General features: G+C 46.8%; 1 protein-coding gene across 7 annotated transcripts in view; it reads right to left on the bottom strand.

Annotated features, from left to right (window-relative positions):
- Positions 1–4023: 4023 nt before the first annotated feature.
- Positions 4024–21496, bottom strand: part of RBBP6 (RB binding protein 6, ubiquitin ligase) — a 28217-nt gene continuing 10744 nt past the window's right edge. For 2 of the 7 annotated variants that reach the window (XM_053958024.1, XM_053958025.1), the window contains 14 exons: positions 19165–19209; positions 16712–16800; positions 16495–16591; positions 15808–15947; positions 14767–14939; positions 13814–13917; positions 13012–13370; positions 12101–12194; positions 11942–12020; positions 11808–11853; positions 10322–10684; positions 9874–9975; positions 6727–8472; positions 4024–6040 (listed from right to left, as the gene is read on the bottom strand). In XM_053958024.1, coding sequence (XP_053813999.1) covers positions 4450–6040; positions 6727–8472; positions 9874–9975; positions 10322–10684; positions 11808–11853; positions 11942–12020; positions 12101–12194; positions 13012–13370; positions 13814–13917; positions 14767–14939; positions 15808–15947; positions 16495–16591; positions 16712–16800; positions 19165–19209 — 5028 coding nt within the window. In that variant the 3' untranslated portion in view covers positions 4024–4449. The remainder of the gene's footprint in view (positions 6041–6726; positions 8473–9873; positions 9976–10321; positions 10685–11807; positions 11854–11941; positions 12021–12100; positions 12195–13011; positions 13371–13813; positions 13918–14766; positions 14940–15807; positions 15948–16494; positions 16592–16711; positions 16801–19164; positions 19210–21496) is intronic. The other 5 variants (XM_053958026.1, XM_053958031.1, XM_053958029.1 and 2 more) reach the window with 4 other exon arrangements.

Here is a 21496-nt window from a genome sequence, read left to right as displayed (position 1 = left end):
TAAAAAAAGAAGGAAATAAAAGAACAAGAACCAACCCCACGGGTGGATTTGGACTGAGGCTGCACCACTGTTGGTTGGTGCTGTCAATATTCACCAACTGCTTCCAGCCCTGGAGTTCAGCTCCCTTTTCTCCCCAGTTTTCCCAGCTCAGCCGTTCATCCTGCCCATGATTCAGATGTTCTTGGGATCTGTTCTCCCTCTGCCTCACAAACCTCTCAAGGAGCTGGGCTCTGCCTGGCTGCAGGACAGTCACAGCCAAGCCCTTCAGCCCTGCCAGATCCCACAGGTGATGCTGGAGGTTTGTTTGGAAACACCCCCAGAGCTCCTGTGTCCCTCCCTGTGCCACCCCTCAGCACGGAGTGTGCTCCTGGCCAGGGCAGGAGGATGCTCCACACGCTGCCCTGTGAGGGGCTTGGAAGGCAGCCCACATCTGAGGGCTCCTGGAGGGAAAGCAGCTTCTCCCTGACAGCATTTTGGCAAAACCAGTGTTATTTAAACACAACAGTTTATTCAGTCAAAGTAAATAACAATTAAATAAACCAAATTAAAACCAGGAATGCTCCAAAATATTCTCAGAAGCTTCTGAGCACTTAGCTCCTCGTGGGAGGAACATGGGCTCATTTCAGGGCTGGAGGGCTTGGTGGGCTGGGACTGTGGCCAGTAACCACCAGCAGTGGTGGGATGGGATGGGATGGGATGGGATGGGATGGGATGGGATGGGATGGGATGGGATGGGATGGGATGGGATGGGGATGCCTCTGCATCCTCCCCACCTCAGGCTGCTGGTGTCAGCCCAGCTCATCTTCCCAGTGCAGTCTGCTGCTGGTCCTCAGGGTCAAGGGCACGTAATGGCAGACAAACAGGGCCAGGCCTGGCTCCCAGCTTTTGGGCTACCCCATGCCCATGGGGCAGAGTAGAGCTGTCCTTGTCCCTCACCCCTGCCCTGTGCCCTGGGTTAGAAACAGCTGGAATAGATGCACAGGTCTTGGCCAAAGAGCCAGAGAGGGATCCCCAAATCCTCTGATTCCAGAGCCGAGCACATCCACTCCTGGCGAGCTGTGGGGACAGGGGACACAGAAGCATCCCAGCCCCGAGGCACAGCTCACCAGCAGCATGTGTGTCAAACAGGACTTAATTCTATCTCCACGGTGACTTCTCCCCCATGCCCTCATTTCCCTGCATCCTTAGAACAGCGTGGACTGTCTCTGTCTGTGGTGCAGAGCGTTCCACCAGCTCAGGCCTCCCGTGCTGGGCAAGGCTCTCTCCTTCCATCAGCGCCACCTCAACAATGGTAACAGCAATGAGAACGCGCTCCTCTCGAGAGCATCCTCAGTACCCCGGGATTCTGGAGAGCTGCCAGCTGCCCTCGGGGCAGGGCTGCCGGGAGGGAGCTCCCGCCTCGGTCTCTGCTTCGGTTCTCAGCTGGCAGAGCACTGCTGAAGGCCGCTGGCTGGGGAACCACAAACGTCACCCACGTTTGCACACATGTTTATGTTTTCCTGTGAAACACCGTGATATGTCTGTGCTGCTGGCAACGCTCAAATCCAAACAAAGCAAAACAAAGCAAAGCAAAGCAAAACAAAACATCCCCTCGCTGGCAGCTCCCAACTCAAGGGTTGGGGGCGATGCCAAGGATGCCGAGGCGGGGCTGGCCTGCGTGGTCCCTTGGGGACACCGAGGGCACGGGCTGGGCACGGGCTGGGCACGGGTTGGGCCCCAGCAGCCCCCGGGAGGCCGGTGCCTCCCACACCCTCGCCCCGTGGTGCTGCTGTGCACGGCCAGATCACTCAGTCGTCGCTGGCCTCGTGTCGCCAACCCAGCGCCAGCGAGCCCGACAAATAACTGTTTGCAGCTGTCATTAGCTGAAAACAAGGCGAATCTGCATATGCTTAGTCTTAATTAGGCAGCTTGGCAAGGAGCCCTCGCTCGCTGCTACCAAACAGCCATTTCGCTCACAAAAGGGTGACAGCAGCCCCGGCGTGTGCACACGCACACACACAGACACAGAGTGGATGGACAAACGCCGGCGATGCCTCGTCCTGTCCCGGCCCCTCGGAGGGTGCTGGGGCGGAGGGCGCCCGGCCCGAGCTGCCCCAGCCCCATCCCCAGCCCGGGACGCGCGACAGCCATAGCGGAGCTGACGGAAAAGAAACCCGAGGAATTTCGCCCCTCAGCGCACCACCGCTAATGACTCAACTCTCATTTACCTCTGAAAGGCACGGGCGTTGGCAGAGCTCGCGGGGGCATTTCCACGGAGGACGAGGAGGAGGAGAGCCCGTCTGGGGGGACCCGCCGGGGCGGGCTCTGGCAGCAGCCTGGCGCGGAGCGGCGCTGGATTAGAGCTTGGAACTGGCGAGCGAAGCCCTCGCTCCGTGGGAAGGGAAAGCGGGTCACGGGCTCGGCAGCGACGCTGTCCCCTCGTGCCCGGCGCTGACGTCAGCCCGGCGAGCGGGGCAGCCCCGGGCCAGCGCTGCCCGGGCTCCGCACGGCGCCTTCCTCTCCATCAGCATCCTCCTCCTCCAGAGCCCTCCCGCCGCTGCCCAGAGGAGCCCGGCACGGCCCGGCGGGCGTTGCTCCGTTGCCGTGCGCACCCACACAGCCGTGACGGGTCTGCCAAGGTGCCACCACTCGCCGCGGGGCCGGGGCTGTCCCCAGGGGCACCGCGGCTCGCTCGGCACCCGCGCTGCCGGCAGGCCGGGGCCCGTGTAACCCCGGGGATGGGCTGCAAGTAAACGCCTGGAGTGTCACCATGCTGTGCTTTCTCATGCTGGAAAGCAAAAACGGGAGCACGTGAACTGGAAACCTGCTTTTTCTTGGGCAGAAAACACCTGGGATTCACTAGGAAGGCCTGACATGAAAAGGCATGAAGTCCTGGGGTGAAATCCAGCAGTGATCCTGGTGTGCTCTTGTTTCCCCTTTCAGGATGCTCTGTCTCTGACCCAGGATGTCCAAGGTGCCGGCTCACCCCCAGAACCAGGATGAATGTCCCCGTGTTACCATTTCTGTGCTGCCCAGCCCTCAGGACGGCCCCTCTGCATGGTGACACTTTCTGCCAGCAGGAAATGCTGCTTCCCCACACAGCATTTCCACCCAAACTCTGGGCAAACCCCACGGTCAAGGGCTGTCACTGCTTGATCCCATGGTCACGGGGGCATCGTGCCCTTAGTGATGCCCATTCCCCCCGTGCTGGCTTTGGTGGCTGAGCAACACCTCCACTGCCACCTCCTTGTTAAAATTACATCTTAAAATTGTCCAGCGAATGATTTCCATTTTCTATCTCCTGCCACCGCTCAGAGCAGGATCCTGCCCTTCCAGGCTTCCCTGTCCTGTCCCTTCTGAGCCCCACACATCACAGAGGAGTCAGGGCTCTCAGGTGTCACTGCCATGTCCAACACCGACCTAACAGTTCTGTTTAAAACACCAGCACCTGGTGAGCAGCACTGGGAGACAAAATGCAAATTACAGGGAGTTTAACCCTGTGTGCAAACATGTGCTGCCAGATTCCAGACTGGTTTTGGCTGGAAGGGACCTTAATGACCACAGAGCTCCAACCCCAATGGACAACAGCTTTCCAAACCCAGAACAAAGCAGCCACGTGCAGCTTCGTGTGTAATGCTACCTGAAGCAGCCAGTGCCAGCGCCGAGAAGGGCTGCAGCTTTGGGGCACACCCCACGTTCTACCCTACAAACCCCTAGCTCCTTGGCACGTGGAGCAGCACACACCACCCCCAGCACCCTCCACCAGGGCAGGTCCTGCCAGTTCTCCCCAAATTAAACCCCTTTGTAAGTTATTCTTCCCACACAACAGTCCCCAGCAAGCTTTTTCTCTGGCACTACTGTTAGAATCCTGGAATGGTTTGGGTTGAAGCACCACAAAGCCCACCCAGTCCCACCTCTGCCACAGGCAGGGACACCTTCCACTACACCAGGCTGCTCCAAGCCCTGACCAACCTGGCCTTGGACACTTCCAGGAAGGGTTGGGATGCTCCCTGCTCACGTGCAACTCCCACTGGAAATCTCACGTTGGGTCATTTACTGAAAACTTTTTTATTGTAATCAAAAAGTGACATAACAGGGCTGTAATGTATTCTGCATTTTATCTGCTGGTATTTGGTAACTGGTACCAGCTGCTTCTGCCAGGCAATTAAAAAAAACCCGAATGTGAAAATCTTCACAGTACAGTAAACTCCACCCAAAATAATTAACGGTGGTTAAAAAGAAGATGCCCCAGCAAAACCTTTCATGTTACATGGTCACAACTCACAATTCTGTACAAAATGTTCACTTTTATAAAGCTCTGATGTAAAAATCAAATAATCAAGCAGCAATATTTTAAGTGCAGCACAGGGTCTTTCATGTCATTATATACAACGCTTGAAGTCGTTTACATTTTAACAAAGATCATACAGATGACTTAGTAATTAAGTCATTTTTTCATTATCTGTCGGTTTATGTCGTGACAGATTTCACTTTTTGGTCATCTTTCTCTTTATCTTTGCTCTTCTTCGATTTTTTCTTCTTGTGTTTGTGTTTTTGGCTCTTTTCCAATTCTGTTTCATTTCCCACATGTTTCTTATGCTTCTTATGTTTCTTGTGCTTCTTGTGCTTCTTCTTCTCTTTCTTCTTTTTCTTTTTCTTGCTGTCCTGACTCTCCCCTGAGCTGGCACTGCTGCTGTGGCTCCGTGTCTGGCTCTCGGAGGGGCTGTGGCTGCGGCTGCGGCTGACGCTGGGGCTGCTCTGGCTCTGGCTCCTGCCCACCTCTGGCTGCTCGGCGGGAGCCGGGGCCGCCGCCTCCTCTTTCACCTTATCCACAGCCTTTTCCTTCGCCTCTTTGGGCGCTTTCCCTGCAGCCTCCTCGTCCTTTGCAGACACGTTGCTCTCGCTGTCGCTCTCGTTGTAGTCTGGCACGAAGGCGGCCTCGTCGGTCTCGCGGGCGAGGTCGGACGAGAGGCGCGCGGCGCTGCTCACCGGCGGCTTCGGCTTTGCCGCGCCTTTATCGCCCTGACCCGCCACGTTCTCCTTCTCCACTTTAACTTCTGGCGAGTCCTGTTTCACTGGGGGTTTATTCCCACCTGGCTCTTTCTCCTTATTGCTCTTGACTTCTGGTACATGCTTCTCCTTTTCCTTCTCTTTCTCCTTCTCTTTGCCTGGGTTTTTATCCGGGGGTTTGTGTTCCTCAGCGGGGCGCTTGGGGTCGTGCGCAGCTTTGTGCTCGGTGGGCTTGCGCTCCCGCGGGGGGCTGTAGCTGCTCCGCTTGGCCTCCGCAGGGCCCTTTTTGGGTGGCTCCACACGCTCCTCTCTTGGCTTGCTCTTCTGCACTGCTGTGGAGTCTCTGATCCGGGATGGGGAGTCTTTCCTCCGTGCCGATTCACTCTTCTCATCTCTGCGCTTGGAACTCGAATGCTCCCTGCTGCCATCATGGTCAGACTTCTTGTCTCGGTTGGGAGTGAAGTCCTTCGCGGCGGAGCCACGGCCACTGTCATGCTTCTCTGAAGATCTGCCATCTTTAGAAGACTGAGATACAGTTTTTCCATTTCCTTGTTCAGCTGCACGTTCTGAGTGCTCTTTTTCTGGCTGAACACTGCTCTTCCTCTTCTCAGAACTGTCCTTCTCTGACAAAGAATGATCCCGGTCTTTGGTTTTACCTTTTTCACTCGACACAGAACTTTTTGAACTCTTGGCATCATGTTGGGTGCTTTCATAACTTGCCTCTTTTGCAGCTTTCTGTATTTTCTCCAGAGGCTCTGTCTCCTTTTCAGTGTGTTTGAGGAGGTTTGGTGCCTTTGCACTCACAGGTTTGATAACACTGGCGGGTTTTCCTACAGTTGGGGGCACCTGGGTGGTGGATTTGATGTCTTCCTCTTCAGACTCAAAGTCATCTTTATCCCACTTGGACTGAGGGACCTGGATCATGATAATGACATCCTCAGCAGGGGCTGTTATATCATTGTTATACTCCTCCAGGGTCTTAATGACAGTTCGTTTGGTGTCTGGCTTCTCCTCAGGCTTCCTGACAGGGCTTCCCCCAGTGGAACTCGTGCTGGGAGGAAAAACATGGACATTAGTAATGGGATGCACACACAGCCAACTTTGGGAACATTTTATAAAATGGCTTGTGTTTCAATTCTAAATTCTCAGCATTTTCCTCAAAGATGTTCAATTAAGGGAACAGACAAGAGAAAGGCTGAGTCCACTGGCTGAGATTATGAGCAATCAATTAATTTAGTATCTTGCTACTATACATTTAATTAACAAAGACACAAGATTATCAGATTGGGGACTGTCTGATCTGGTAATTCCTTCATGTCCTATTTCTCCCAATGGCAGATAAATTAGATATTCATTCTTCTTTCAACATGAAAGCAAGCAATTATGGAGAGGTACAGACAGGCAAAGTTTTATCCTTATGCCTCAGTTCTTCCTTCGAAAAACTGACCTTTTAAAAGCTTTTTAGATTACCAAAACACCATCTTAAGTCTTCAACAAATATCTTAAATGTTTTGAGTTTGCATCACCAACAAATGAACCCTACCAGCTTCCTGTGCAGTACAAACTGCTTGTTTTCCTTAAAAATGTCTGAGTTTGACCCAAGTATTGTTTCATAAGGAAGATCATGGATTATTCCCTTGTTTAGCACCAATTTAGCTGTTCGTTTCCTTAAGCACCATAAAGAATTGGAGGGGGGGAGGAAGAAAGAAAGAAAAGGAAAAGAACTGCCTGAGGTACCTGGTGTAATCCACAAGAGTCGAGCTAGCGCTGTCAGCTGCTGTCACTTTCCTTCTGGCTTTCCCCTTTGTCTTTTCCGCTTTAACTTTGCTGCTGCTGGGCTCAGGTTTCTCCACAGCTTCTTTTCCAGGTGGCACGTTTTCTCCGCTCACAATCTTTTTTCCAGTTTCTCGGTTAAGTTTAATCTTTTTGGACGGGTTGTTAAGAAAAGCAGCTTTATCCTTTTCCGGGGTCCGCTCTCCTTTCTCCCCCTCGGGCTCAGCCTTCCCCTTGGGTGATGTTTTCAACTCTGCAGTTTCGAGTTTATAGGCCTTTGCAGAAGCACCCTCATGTTCTTTATCAGCCTTTTCCTCTGCTTTTCTTTTCCTTTTCTCAAGTTTGGCATCGGAAAGTTTGCCTTTCTCAGCAGGTTTCTTTGACTTCTCCTCCTTGCTGGAGGGCTTCTCTGCCTTGGCTTCTTTAGGATGCTCTTTCTTTGCCTTCTCCTCCTTGGCTGGTCTGGTTTCTGGGTGATCCTTCGTCACTTTGGGATGAGCCTTCCGTGGTGTACCAAGAGCCTTCTCATCTTTCTGAGAGGAAGAGGTTTTAACACTGTCTGTCTTTGGCAGCTCTTCCTTGACTTTTTTCACAGGCGGCTCCGTTCGAGGAGACTTTTCGCGATCGGGGTCCACCTTTTCCTGGGAAGCTTTAGCTGGTTTTGCTACGCTGTCTTTCTTTGGAGCAGCCGCCACTTCTACTTTCCGCTTTGTTTTCTCAGCCTTTGCTTTTGGCTTATCCTTCTCTTTTTTCTCCTTTTCAGACACTGGCTTGAAAGCAATGGAATCTGCTTCCATGGGCTCATCCCTTACAGGGGTGGCATCATCCCTGCTTGGCAGCATGAATAGAGAGTCTGTTTTAGCATCTTCTGTTGGAACTGGCTCTCTTGGTTTTCTTGCCCCTTCTAACAGCTCAACGTTGGGAAATGCTTCATTCTCATCCCCTTTTCTTCTCTTCCGGTGTTTTTTATGTTTATTGCCTTTGCCATCTCCCAATGGATTTTCCACCTCCTTCTCTTTTGATTTTGTAGGGTCTTTGATGCCATGGCTCTCTCTCCCAGGCTTTTCAGGGTAGTTTCCAGCTACATTACGATTCCTGTGGCTCTGCCCGGCAGGATACTCCTCCCTCCGTCCCCGAGCATACGGTGAATTCTCTCGTCTGGTCCCAGGTGGGCCAAACCGTTCTGGAGAGAAGTTCTCTCTGTTCACTGGAGGCCGTGGCTGAGCGCCCACGGCATAGCCCTTGTAAAACTTCTCGTACCACTCTCTGTAGTTCCTCTCCCACTCTCTGTATCTCTCCTTCTCAAAGGGGTCTCTGAAGTCCACCGAGCGGCCATAGTAAGCCTTCATGTCGTACGGGGGCACCTCTCTGTAGCGGTTGAAGTACTCGCGCTCGGCCTCGCCCTGCGGGACCGTCCGTTTGGTGGGGGACTGGCCCCGGAACACCGGAGACCTGGAGCGGGAGTGGTAGCGCCTGTAGGGGGGCGAGCGGGAGCGGGAGCGGTGATAGCCGTGGGAGCGGGAGCGCGAGCGGTAGTTCCGACTCTTCCCTTTGCCTCGTCTCTGATAGGGCGGCGACCGCGAGTAGGAGCGGGAATGGGAGCGGCTGAAGGAGCGCGAGTAGGAGCGGGAGCGCGACGAACCTGAGCGTGACTTGGAGTAGGTGTATGAGCTTCTAGAGTAAGACGAAGCACTATAGGGAGACTTGGACCTTAAAAAAACACAACACAAAAAAAAAAATAGATGAAGTTAATTCCAAACAGTCTTTCTCCTCAAATCTTTTCCTCCCACATTTATTTTTTCTTTCCTCTCCACATGCTTATGTCAAAGCTTCTTTCAGCTGCTGACATAAAGCTACTGCAAATTGAAGAACTTGATAACACGTAAAAGTTTCTGCTCACAAGACAGAACAGCTGCTGCTTTGTTAGTGTCAGAACACACAGAAGGGTCAGTCTACTTCCACTCACTCTATCACATGAGCTACCAGAGCTACGGACGGATTTCAGGTGGTTACACTGGCCTCTACTGGTACGGGAACACACACATTTGTCACTACGCAGCAACCACATGCAGTGCAAATCATTTTTGTTGCAGTAAGATGCAAAAAGAGCAAATCTGAGTGGCTACAGTGCAGAATCACACAGAGAAAACACCAGGTAGCCTGAAGACAGCAAAGCCCAATGTTAAAACGCCAGCTTGGTCTAGTTAACTGCACCCTTTTTTGGGAATTTGGACAGGATGCACAATCCCAATACTGTAAAAGACCTACAGACAGGCCTGTGGCATCCACACTGCCAGGCAGGTGTCCCAAAAGCATCCTGCACGTCCCTCCAGCTCTAACCAAGGCAAGTGACGGCATTGCAAGAAAAATCCCATCTAAAAGCTTCTAACCTCAGTCTCTAGTCACATGCCCCAGTGCCAGACTCTGGGAAAGTTCCTGACAGCACTGCTAACAGCTACTCCTGCCCAAGGGATTTTTGGGGACAGAAAATAGCAGCTACCCTCAGGTTTTTCTTCTACTATTTTTTAATGGATCATTTCACATGATTCATATGTTCATTAGCATCATTCCTCCTCTCCAAGTCCCTCACCAATTTCAGATTTCCTTACAAATAAGTCTGAGCTTTTACTTCCCAAGAAAAATTTAACAATGTCACCCAACACATGAAAGCCCCCAGTCTGCAGTCCAGATTCAAACATCTCATGTATCCACATGAGATGGACAAAAGCAGAAATGAGGACAATTTCTCTCACCTATTTCCTCCAAACTGCTTGGACTGCTCAGTTACAATCAGAATAGCGAGACGCTGAAAATCCAGCCCTTACAGCTATTCTGTTCCTGGCCTCCTCAGGGCTGTCAGGCAGAGAAGGACACCACTGCAGAGACACCTTAGCAAGACAGACCCTTAGTGCTCCTTCGTGCCTGCTGCCCAACGCTAATTCAGTCACCTGCAATCTCTGCTACACTGGAGCCAATAGCTTGCATATGACACTCCTGTCACTGCTCATCCCTCAATCATCCAATCCATCTAACGACAGGGAGGTGGAGTGGAACTCCTCCTGATTCCTCTAGACAATCTGCTTCTCCATTACGGACATGTAAAGCAGTTACCTGGAAAACGAACGCCTACGCTCCTTTTGAATCTTTTTATATTCCATCAATTCCTTAGCAAAATCATTTGTAAACTCATCAAGTTTGGACTTTTTCTTTTCCCTGTTAAAATAAGTTTGACCTTTATTACAATTATAGTTTGACCTTTATTACAAAAGACATCAAGAAACAAAACATGGCCAATATGAGAAAATGTTTACTGCATGCAATGCAAAAGGTGAACATCCTATTTAAGCAAAAACAGTTCCTGCAAGTTTTAGGAAAAGTTCTAGAATTACATTTGTCTTGGTTTAGCTTTGCATATTTACCATCTGCGATGAAAAAGTATATTGGAAGAAACACTATGTCACTTTTGCTAGGTCAGATGCACTTTAGTGTAACTGCAGTCCAATACGCTCCCCCGATACAGACATGAAAACAAAGCAACGTTAGTGAGCCAAATACTTACTCCTCTTTAAGCCTCCGTTGCTCTCTGTAAAACTCCTCCCTAGAGAGAGGAGGTGCTTGTGTCGTTGGGATGGTGTTTGAATGAGCCGCTGGCACTGCTGTTGGGACCCAAGCTGATGACATGTTTGCAGGAGCTGGGGGATATCCGGGAGGGGGGACAGTGTACCCAGCGGATGGAGGCTGCCCAGGTGGAAACTGAGGAGGAAACTGTGGTGGTGGTACCCCCGGAGGAAGAGGAAGAGCATGGGGTGGTGGAGGATACAAGGGAGGTGGAGGCACAGGCACAAAGACTGGTGCTGATGCTGGCAGTGATGGGGCCTGAGTCCTTTGGGCACGGTCACTGTGCGGGCGTCCTCGATTTGAACTTTAAAGAAACCCAAAAACACGTGTCACTGTTTGTCACAGCCTGCCCTGAGCGTACAGAGGAAAGCGAAGCGGCAGCACGGCGGGAGCACTCCTGGTTCTCACTGGTCTCCGGCTTTCTGTTCACTCGAGACTACACTCAGTCCTGGAGCCTCGTACTTGCCTTGCACATCCTCGCCCCAGCAGCTCCCTCAGCCTTCTCTCCTTACACTCAGCTTTGGGGCTGTGGGGGAGGCTGCCATGAGACCCCCATCTCCCACGAGCCAAGCACCCACTGCTCCTCTGCCCCTCCTGGACACAGCTTGAGCTCCACGCTCCCGAGCTTCCAAGCACTGCGCAGGAATTAACTCACCTCTCAGAACTCTCCTAACCTCTCCCACACTTGTTTCCTGAGTTCCTGCCTCACGATGTATTTGGCCTGTTCTTGTCCCTGAATTGATTTTTTTTCTTGTTTACTGGATTTGAGATTTTAGATCATCTCGGGGACGGATGCTGGGTTTTGTTTTGATTTATCTTTCAGACTTTATAAAAACAATGACTCTTACAGCCTGGCTGTAACAAATCTCTAAGAAATGAAGGACTAATTTGACACTATGATAACAGATAAACAGGCTCCTCTCTCTAATGAGAAAAAGCAGCTTGGCACTTTGAGATGACTGAATTGCAGAAATACAAAACGGTCATAAAAATAACAGCCTCTAATTTTTCAATAATTTGCTCAATCAGTATCAACTCAGTTAAAGAAAGAATGTTGGAGGGTGATTTCTACTGGGAAATCAATTTCTTCAGCCCTATTCAGTCAGCAATCAAAAGGGTGCTTTTCCATTTGATCTTTTAATTACATTTAATTTTTATATGTAATTTAGACTTCCCAAAAAGTGTTCACTGTTCAGAATCTTCTTTTTAATTATGTACTGGAGTTTCATTTTTCAATAATCTTACTGTAAGCACAGGTCCCCTTTGTTAAAGTTAATTTCAAGGAAGCCACTTGAAAATTAATTACCACTTGAATTCTCCACAACTATTATTTCATTATAAATCAGCTGTTGTCTAAGTGATGTGCTACAGATTAATTTACAACCAGTTACAACTAGTAATACATTAAATTTCTGTTGAATACTTACAGCTCCCAGCCTGGCCTGCGAAGTGCACCAGCTCTCATTGGATGACCTTTTGCAGCAGGAACAGGAAAAAAAAATCCCAGTAAGTTTATCTGAAGACAATTTTTGGACTAAATTCTGAAGTTCTAGTTTCTTACCAGTTGTAGGTATTGATTGTCCTTGAGGGCCCAGAAGACTTGGTATCGCTGGTTGTCTCAGTACAGGAACCTGATAGCCCTTGGGAATAAATGCAAACAGTCACAAAATAAGCTCTACTAGTACATGAGAATCATTGTATGTGTTGAAATAAAATTTACCTTCTCTTCCAACAAACTGCTGATTGACAAAGGGGAAGATTTGGAAAGCTCAGCAGCAGTCATCAGAGCAGGAGGCAAAACAGCATCAGCATCACTACAAAAACAACACATTTTTATTATTGAAACACTGCTCTGAAGTGAAATATAATACGTATTTTTAAATATAGAGTCCAAAGTGAGAAAAGGCTGATTTCACTAAATGAAAAAAATATTTTTAAATAGTCTTCACCAGATTTACACCTGTGAAGTTGGCAGGCTCCTGAGGAAGCACTGCTGAGGAGTCTGTCTGCATGCCAGCATTTAGAGAGGAAGCTCTCTGGAAAAACATTTATTAAGCAGCACTTGAAAGGATGAGAATCCATATAACCTGTGCACTGAACCTCAGCTTTGGAAGATGCAAGAACTGAAATTCCATTAGAAAATGTTTCTGTGCGCCTTTGAATCGTGATCCTTGTACTGATGGCACAGCTGAGCCTGGCAGCCCTCTGGACACACTGCTTCTGTGCATCCAAGGCAGCAAGGTTAAAGGATGTAACCCTAAACACTGGTAAGAGATTTTTGCATGAAAATATTATTTCCTCAGTAATAAAGATAAATGAATGAGACACTAAGGTCTGATGGAAATAAATGGCTACCCTAGGAATGGCTGGCCATTTCAAATCAAAACCAGTCCCTCCTTCAGGGCAAATCTGGGTAACCAAACAGAAATACTGCCAAGGAAATTCTTGCATGAGGTACATGTTCTACTTACTGAAGTGCCCTCATTCCAGGTAAAAACAGAACCACAAGTTCCACAACGACCTGCAGCTGTCACTAATGATACATAGGGTGCTAGCTGCAAAGCTCAAGAAAAATCTAACCTAAGCATTTTGATTTCTTTTGTATTGCTGTTGCTCTCCAGATCTCCTTACCGGAAAGGTCCATCTGGCTTTTCCCCACGGAGAGAGAGGGACACTGCTGGAGGGAGATCAGAGACAACCACAGAAGACGGATTGACTGGCAGCCCAGCTGCCATGGACGGCCCGGGGCCCAGGGACGAGAGGGCGGAGCGGGAGGCCAGGGAGGCCAGCGGGATCATGAGCGGCTCCTGCTGCCGGGCCATGGCCGGCCGCATCAGCGGCTGCAGGGTGCGCGTTATCGTCTGCCGCATCAGCGGCGGCGGTGGCGGCGGCGGCGGCGGCAGCTGCTGCTGCTGTTGCTGCTGCTGCTGCTGCTGAATCTTACGGAGCCTTTTTGTGTAACCGGTTTCGTTTTTGAAGTTGTTGACAGCCTAGAGGTAGGGACACATGTTTGAAAAGGCGATAATAAACTTCAGTAGACATATGAACAAAAGCATTTCTACAGGAAAATCACTGTGTGTTCCTGTAAGTGCTATTAATCCTAAACCAACCGACACAGGGCTATGAACACATCCCATGGAACTCCGATATCAATGACTGGTACCTCAGAGTCTCTGGATTAAAAGTACTTTGCTGTTAACATCCAATTTGAAAGTAAGGACATCCCATTAAACACAAGTGTGTCCTGAATTTGCCACATTGTCTCTAATGAGCCACAGGCTTCCGTAAAAACAGATAATGTATTTGAAAAGTAAACTTAGTTTTGTTGAGCTCAGCCTTGCTTGAGCACATCTAAATTAATATTTTCATCCCTTTCAGCTCTTTATAAATAGATTTTTCTAACAAAGAGTTCAGGCTAAAGTCACCACATTACCTGGCGCAGAAACTTGTTGGCGATTAAAGCATCAGGAGAAACATCAGTCTGATGGCAGGTAGGGCATGTGTGTTCCTCGGACTCCAGCAGTGCTGTTCTAATACCTGGGAATAATTAAAATATTAAAGTAGTTTATAGCCAAACTAAGTAAACTGTCTTAGTTCTCATTAATTACAAAAACAAGCATATGATTAAGAGGGAAATATGGTCTTGAATGGAAAGCATGAAGCTGTTAATGTTCTATAGTGGAAAAAAATGGCAGAGGAACAGGTTGCCTAGAGAAGCTGTGGCATCCCTGGAAGTGTTCAAGACCAGTTTGGACGGGGCTTGGAGCAACCTGGGCTAGCGGAAGGACAACCCAAAACCACTCAAAAATTCTACAACAATTTCTAGCATACAGCAGAGAGTCAATATTTCACTGCGGTAATATGTAAAGATGCAGAGCAGACTGGCACAGCTCAACTGGTCATTTTCCACTCTAGTACAGCAAAACTGTTCCATGTTAATGAATAAAACACATTTCAAAAAACCGTGAGGAGGTTTGATTTCTGAAGCTTTTAATCAGCTCTAGGGAAGCACGTGGATGAAATGCTTCAATACCAGTTCTTTGTAGTCTGCAGTAAGTGCCCAAAGTTGGAGACATAATTCGGTGTGAGGGAAAGGGCTGTGGACAAAATAAATGCATTCTATATCTAATATTGTAACCATCTGCACTAATATGCACTCCCCTCATCCTCTTCCTTCTGCAAGTAAAGAGGATTTAACTAGAAACTTAAGGAGGGAAAAAAGCTTTCTGCCTTTTTTTCACCATCTACACAAGAAAAGTCTTTCCCTGTTCACGACATGCTGAAGTATTCAACAGAACTAACACAGCAATCTCCTTATCTCTTATTTCTGACCTCAGAAGATCAAATTTGATGTCTGGAATTAACAAATTTGGCAGTAACACTTACATTCATCACAGTAACTGTTTCCACAGCAGGGAATAACAACCGCATCCGTCATTATATCCTTACAAATGAGACACAACAGCTCATCTGGAATAGGATCATCTTCTTCTGATGAGGAGGATGGCTCCTCAGGTAGGAAGGGAGGCTTCTCCTTCTTTCCTATAGCATAAGCTTCCCTGGAAGTAGAGGGGGGAAAGCAAAAGAAAGAAATTAAAGGGAACACTCTTCTAAGCTTTGAATTTTATCAAAGAAAGATAATATGTGGAATTCTTCTCCCTGTCCACTGGCCTTCCTAAACACAGCTGTTTAGTTTGAACTACATTTCCATAGCCCTAACACAAGAAGAAGGAGGGAGGAATTCTCCTGCAGAACTATCCAGTTCATTGGATCAACTAAGAAATCAGTTCAAACTAGAAAAACATTTGACAGCTCGTATCAGGTGACATGAATCCCAGCTCTCCTTTGCCAGAGGCTAAATGTAAATTGGAGGCTCAGGATAAAGCTGGTCTCCCAGTAATGACATTTTCCAACTGAAAGAAGTCTGTATTAGAGCTTCCAAAAAAGGACATCCAGGAGAGAAAATCAGAAAGGCTACCAAGAGTATTTTAGAACAGCAACTGTGTCCAGCACACACAAGTGTCTTCCTAGTTCACAGCAACAGGAAAACTTAAGCCTGCTTCACATCTGAGGGAGGGAATCACAGTCCAACAGCTGCTTTATTACATTTTACATTAAACCTTTGAAAGACAAACTAGAAGCAACAGGAGCTCCCAGAGAGAACAATCCCAATTACAAATGCTGCTGAAATGTTCTGCAGAAATAGTCTCAGCACACCCCACGTTTAACCAGCTCCCAGGAACGTGAGCAGCAGGACCCCCACGTTAATGTTAGGCAGCAGCATGGATTTTGAAGTTGAGATCCCGTGCCAGTGCTTCCTCCCCACAATTCCAGATGCTGGCCAATGTGGCCGCACCGCCACTCGCGCATTGCCGCCTGCTTTCCCTCATTCCCTTTTGGGATCACTCCAACCAATCCCATACTTACGCATCTATGGTTGGAATTGCATATTTCCCAGTGTTGGTCAGCATGGCACCCTTTGTGTTGGGGTCCTTCACCTCCATCATAAAACTTCTTGGAATTCCTGTGCTTTTCTTAATTCTGGGAACAGACTCGAAATTTTTGTCCTGTTAAGAAATGCAGATGTATCTCAAGACCCACACTGGAAATGTGATTTTGGTGACTATTTTAAGCACAAAAATCTTTAACTCTTTCCTCTTACCTAGGGTAAGGACTGTGGGACTAAAACACTCCTATCCCTAAACGAATGCAGCCAGGGTGTTCCAGAGGCTGGAGCAATGTTTTGAACTCACTGACATTCTCTGGCTTAACTACAGGTTCCTTAAGGGAGAAATCCCCCAAACCACTTCCTACTCCAAAGGGCAATTTAGAGGGAGATGGACTCAGGGCTTGGAGAAACTTATTTTGAGATATATCAAGCACAGGGGTCCACAGAGAAAGATCTATGGGAATATTTAGTGCCTCTAACCTAGCAAAAAGAAAATTTTACTGTTTCAGGTTTTTCTTGAATCCAAAGGGTTTCGCAACACTGCCGTGCAACCTCTGTATTTCACACCAAAAGACACAATTCTTACTGTGAGTATTCACGTTTGTTATGTAACTCTCCAGATAAAAATTAAAAACGGAGGCCCTCCCAAGACCCCCAGGTCTTACCCCATTCGTTGGACAGTTCTTTATGTAGTGCCCAGGTTTGCCACAGCGAAAACAGGTGTAGGAGGGTGGAGGTGGCCCCACGGGTTTCTTCATGTAACTACAAGTTTTTGGGGAGAAAAAGGAAAAGAGATTCATGTGTCTCTCTTGTTTAAAACAAAGCATCTCTACAATTTTTACATCAACTTCAAAGAACAAGTTTCACGTTAGCAACACTTACTTGACGGGATCATATTCATGGCCAGACTGTGTCATCATAGCTTTTATTTTATCCTCCTCGGAAGCATTGGCTTCAGCCAGATTGGCAGTCTGTGCAACAGGTAATTATTTGACACACACATTAGAAACACATTTAAGCCCACGCAGCCCAAGACAACACCACTCATCCAATCCTGTAAAGAGCAGCACTACACTAGCTGAGCTTGCATGAGAGCAGCTGCTTATACCAAACAGATTTGTGCTGAAGATGGTCTGGGGAGTCCTTATGCCATGACATGATGTTTATGTGCCTGAGAACCTACTAGAAAAGAGCACTCTTGGGCACTCAAACCTTAGGCTCTGTTTGTACCTTACAGCAAGACTTGTGTAACCAATCCAATTTCCTTCAGAGGACTGAAGCTATGTGTAGATAAACAACAACATCCAGTATTTTTACGCTGATTTTTAAGCTCCAGACTATATGCAGGAGAAGCTCTCCACTGGACAAAGAATTAAGATGGATACAAGCAGCATTATTTACATTTTGCAGTATTAAAAGGACACAGAACTGCAGAGGTGGGGCAGTTAGGTTTGTTTGCTGAAACTCAGCCTCAGACACACAAGGACCAAAGGATTTTATAATCCCCCAGCAAGGCAAAATTCTCTTCAGCAGAGATTTGCCCAGCAGGAGCTGCAGGTAATGCAAACCCCCTCCTAACATCTTCCTGTGAAGTGATTTAACCACAAAGACTATATCAGGGTTTTTTTTACTTGACTATGTCCTTTTAACACACAAATTGTAATATAAACCTTCTGCACAACTAGATCTTCAAATTACTGAAGTCAGCTGGTTTTTAAGTTGTATTTGTTCAAATGTTTTTATTACACACTAGTCCAGATACAAGCAGGGTCTAAGGGAGTGACTGTAAATGACTTGGGCCTTCAAGCACCTATCACTCAGCTCAAGCACTCATGGTTTGGTTTGGTATGCATTCATTCACAAAAGCAACCAACTAGTTTCAACATTTTATTAAATGGTTGTTTCATATACACAGTTTCTCCACAGTAACAGAATCCGGATCGCCAACTATGAAATCATTTCCATTAACAGTTACAGAAAGCTTTACAGATAATACTTGACTAATTTGTTTGAACCCAAACGGTTTACAAAACACATCCAAAATCCACAAAACATTAGTAGGAATAGACCAAAATTCAAATATGGCATTTCATACATAATAATAATCACCAGAGAACTGTTAACACATTGCCTCCGTGCTGAGCCAGGCTGCACTAGAGCCATTAGAGGGAGTAACAGTGCTGAGCCACTTGGTGTCATCTTCCTGCATTTTTCTGAACTACTTAAATATCTTCAAAAGCTTAAATGTCTACTCCCACCCCTTGGACAGCTTTGCACACTTTAGAGTAACACTTCACATGAGGTTACAGACCCGAGGACACATTTAGGGACAGCACTAATGGGGACCAATTCTTTGGGTGGCTACCTTCCAAACTAGAGATATTTATAAATAGAATGTTTTTGGTTTTTTTTTTGCCAAATGTATACAATTTAATTTCTGTAGTGAAGAAGGGAAAAGTTACCAGTGGGAAGAGGTTTCTTTTTATTAGAAATGAACTTCAGCCTTTATCTTGATGCCAAAGAACTAGCTGCTCTGCCTCAGGCCCTGCCTACTCTACTGCCTATAGCTTTAGGGACTGGTGGTTGAGCACTCGGCTGTCCACACAGTGCAGTCACTAGTGCTTTCCCAGACAAATTACACATTGGTGAGCAAAAATGCAAGCAGTTCCCGAGCAAAACATGGCATTACAACAGTTTCAAAAGGTCACAGCTGCTCAGATGCCACACATACACATTGGTATATTCCTATAAACAATGAGGTACATTTACACAACTTACACAGTCTGCGTTCAAACAAATTAGATCGGGTTGTCCACTGTATAGATCCCACAATTTATGGAATTGTGCAGCGTTCAGAGAATGGGTCTGTAACTATGACTAGGGATTCAAAAATAGCCATGCAATTGTCCATGGTACAGAACCGCTTCTCTTGTGGCTGGTCACACCCCCCTGGAATGTCCGTAACTTACAGCCAATTAAATTCTTCTGTACAAACTGGGTTAGTTTCCAACGCAAAATTAATGAAACGTATGAAAAACGGTAAAACAGCTTCTGAAGAGCTTCTTCTTTGTGTCTTGAGGATGAGTAATACTGCAACATTATGCTGAGGCTGATAAGGTACTCCCCTTCTATCTTCCCAAACTGGGAACTACTCTTTACAGGATAGTATCAAAATATACACACATTTTAAAGTTAAAATAAATACTTTAAGTTAATAAAAATTAAAGTGGGCTTTCCAATTACAATAGTTAATTCACCTATAGATCACAGTATCAATTTAAAAATAGGAAGCAAACACTTTTTTAAGTATTTGACAAGAATATATATATATATACCTTAGTAAGCTGGGCCAGAGAAATAGATGCAGAAGAGTCATCAATCTGTTCACAAAAAATTAAACACATATTCAAGTTCTACAGTCAAAACACAACAATAGTTAACCTCTACTACAGTCTGAATGCCTGCACTACATCCCCCTGAGTGTCACCCAAAGGAAATCCCAACCCAGTGTAATTTGTATTTATTCAAAACAAAGTCCAAATCTATGATGGCTTAAGAGCATCTACATGCTTATGAGAAGAAATTAAAATAACCAACCCCACTGGAGATCTACTTATTGCTCAGAATATCTCAGAGAGGGACCTCTTTCAAAACGGTAATGGGAAGCTGTCAATTTTCAGCTAAAAAGGATTAAAAAAATGTTTAATTGAGGAAGAAGTATCACTCCAGGTAACATAGTACTGGTGTAGTTTGCAAATGAATCAGTGAATGTCTCATCATTTCTATATGCACACAGTGATGATTTTGTGAACCCACATCTGCCTGACAGAATGAAGGCCATCCTCAGCAGCCCTGAAACACACACTCTGCCCCTCCTGTCAGTACCCAAATAAACCCAAATAAAAGCCAATCTAGAACAGCAGCCACAACCTGACACTGGATCTGGAGAAAAACCAAATGCTTAAATCATTTATATAAAAGTGTTTGTAATGACAGAGTAGACTATAAAAATTGAAAAACCGATTTCTTGTACGTTACTAGACCATAGGCCCTACCACCCAAATCAGTGAGAATTTGGATGATTCCTTGCAGTCAGACCAAACCTGATCTTTAATAGCAGCCCAGTGCTAAATGAACAAAGGAAAGTGCAAAGCATACTCTTGATGATAAAAACATGGATTCAGAGCACAAGCCTGGAATTTTTGTCTCCATTTTTCTCCTCCCAGCTGAGCCTATGGAACAGCTCTCAGGAATGACATCCTCAGGCTAGAAGCCAGAGAACTAGTGCTGAAGAGCAGTTTTGCCACAAGTATAAAGCTTAACTCAATCTAGTTCCTTCTGCAGTATATTGAATTTCATCATGCCATGAGCAGCACTTGAGCTAGCACAACAGTTCCAGGAAGATACCTGAATCACTGCTTATTACATCTAACTTGCTCAAAAATGTAGAATAAAATTTCACAATGTGAACTGAACATCTCTCCAAGAAGTCACTAAACAGATCAGCAAAGAGACTAAAACCTTTCCTTAAAAAAGATCTGGTCCTTTACTCCCTAATGTAGTGAAGAATTCAATGGAACAATTTTAGCAGACTGGGAAAAAGTATTCCCATGCACAAGATGATTCCTTACACCACTAAGTTGTTCCTCTTCTGTGTTTTCAGGAAAGTACACACAGCATTCCTGCACTGCTGACTAAAGAGCTCTCGAGGCTTTGAGACTAAAGTGTCTTTGAAGAGGAACACAGAGATCTAGACAAAAAGACCTTCATTCCACTGCAAGTCATACCACGAGATTCACCTTTCCTTCCTTCCAGAATGCTTTGTACCTAGCTCTGTTCAAAAGGAGGTCTGCACAAGCACTTTGAAGCTTCATGCTCCATATGCCACTCTTTTACACATGAAAAAGCAGACCAGTGTTCTCTCAGGGCAAGCACAGCTATAATTTTGTGTTTTTTCAGAAACAAACAAGAAATTAGGAAAGCTCTAGTGTTAAATAGTCTACCAGTGACCAGGAACTGAAACACAAACAGATAATAAACTATTAATTCTTCCCTCTGTTTTTTCAGGAAGCTGCTATTATACAGCCTGCAGGCAACAGTCTAATTTCTTAAAGGAGGTGATACTCAACAGTTACCAAAAGCAGCAAACAGATAATTAATGCACTCTTCAGTGCATTTGCCCATGGCCATCCTTCAACCATCCTACATTTTTGCCAATTTTTTTCCTTTTACATTTCTACTGAAGTATTTCCTCGCAGTCCCTCAAAACGGTCAAGTAGAAACAACATCTCCATGAATTTACAGGCAACCCTAAGATAACACTGCAGAAGTATTGTAAAAAAAATCCAAAACACAACCCAGAAAAAGTAACCCCCAGACCCTAAACTCAACAGCCAATGTTTTAACTCCCATGTTGCGCAGCAGACTGAACAGAAACTAACAGGAAGCCAAGTGGGCAAGAGGACAGAAAAGAGGAGGGAAAGGCTGATCTCACTGCTGGGGTGCTACACTGAGATGACAGGGCTTTCCCCAAAGCTGGAGCTTGGCTACACAGAAGGGTCAGCCAGGGAGGCTCCAGCTGTGCCCACGGCGCTGAACCCCGAGCTGTGCTCGGCCCCTCCGCAGCCTCCAAGGAGCCCCAGGGCAGCGACACCGGCCCCAAGGCCC

The sequence above is a fragment of the Vidua chalybeata genome, chromosome 16 (assembly GCF_026979565.1).
Source record: "Vidua chalybeata isolate OUT-0048 chromosome 16, bVidCha1 merged haplotype, whole genome shotgun sequence".
Lineage (NCBI taxonomy): Eukaryota > Metazoa > Chordata > Aves > Passeriformes > Viduidae > Vidua > Vidua chalybeata.
Note: the sequence above shows the minus strand (reverse complement) of the source record. Positions and strands in the feature narration are given on the sequence as shown.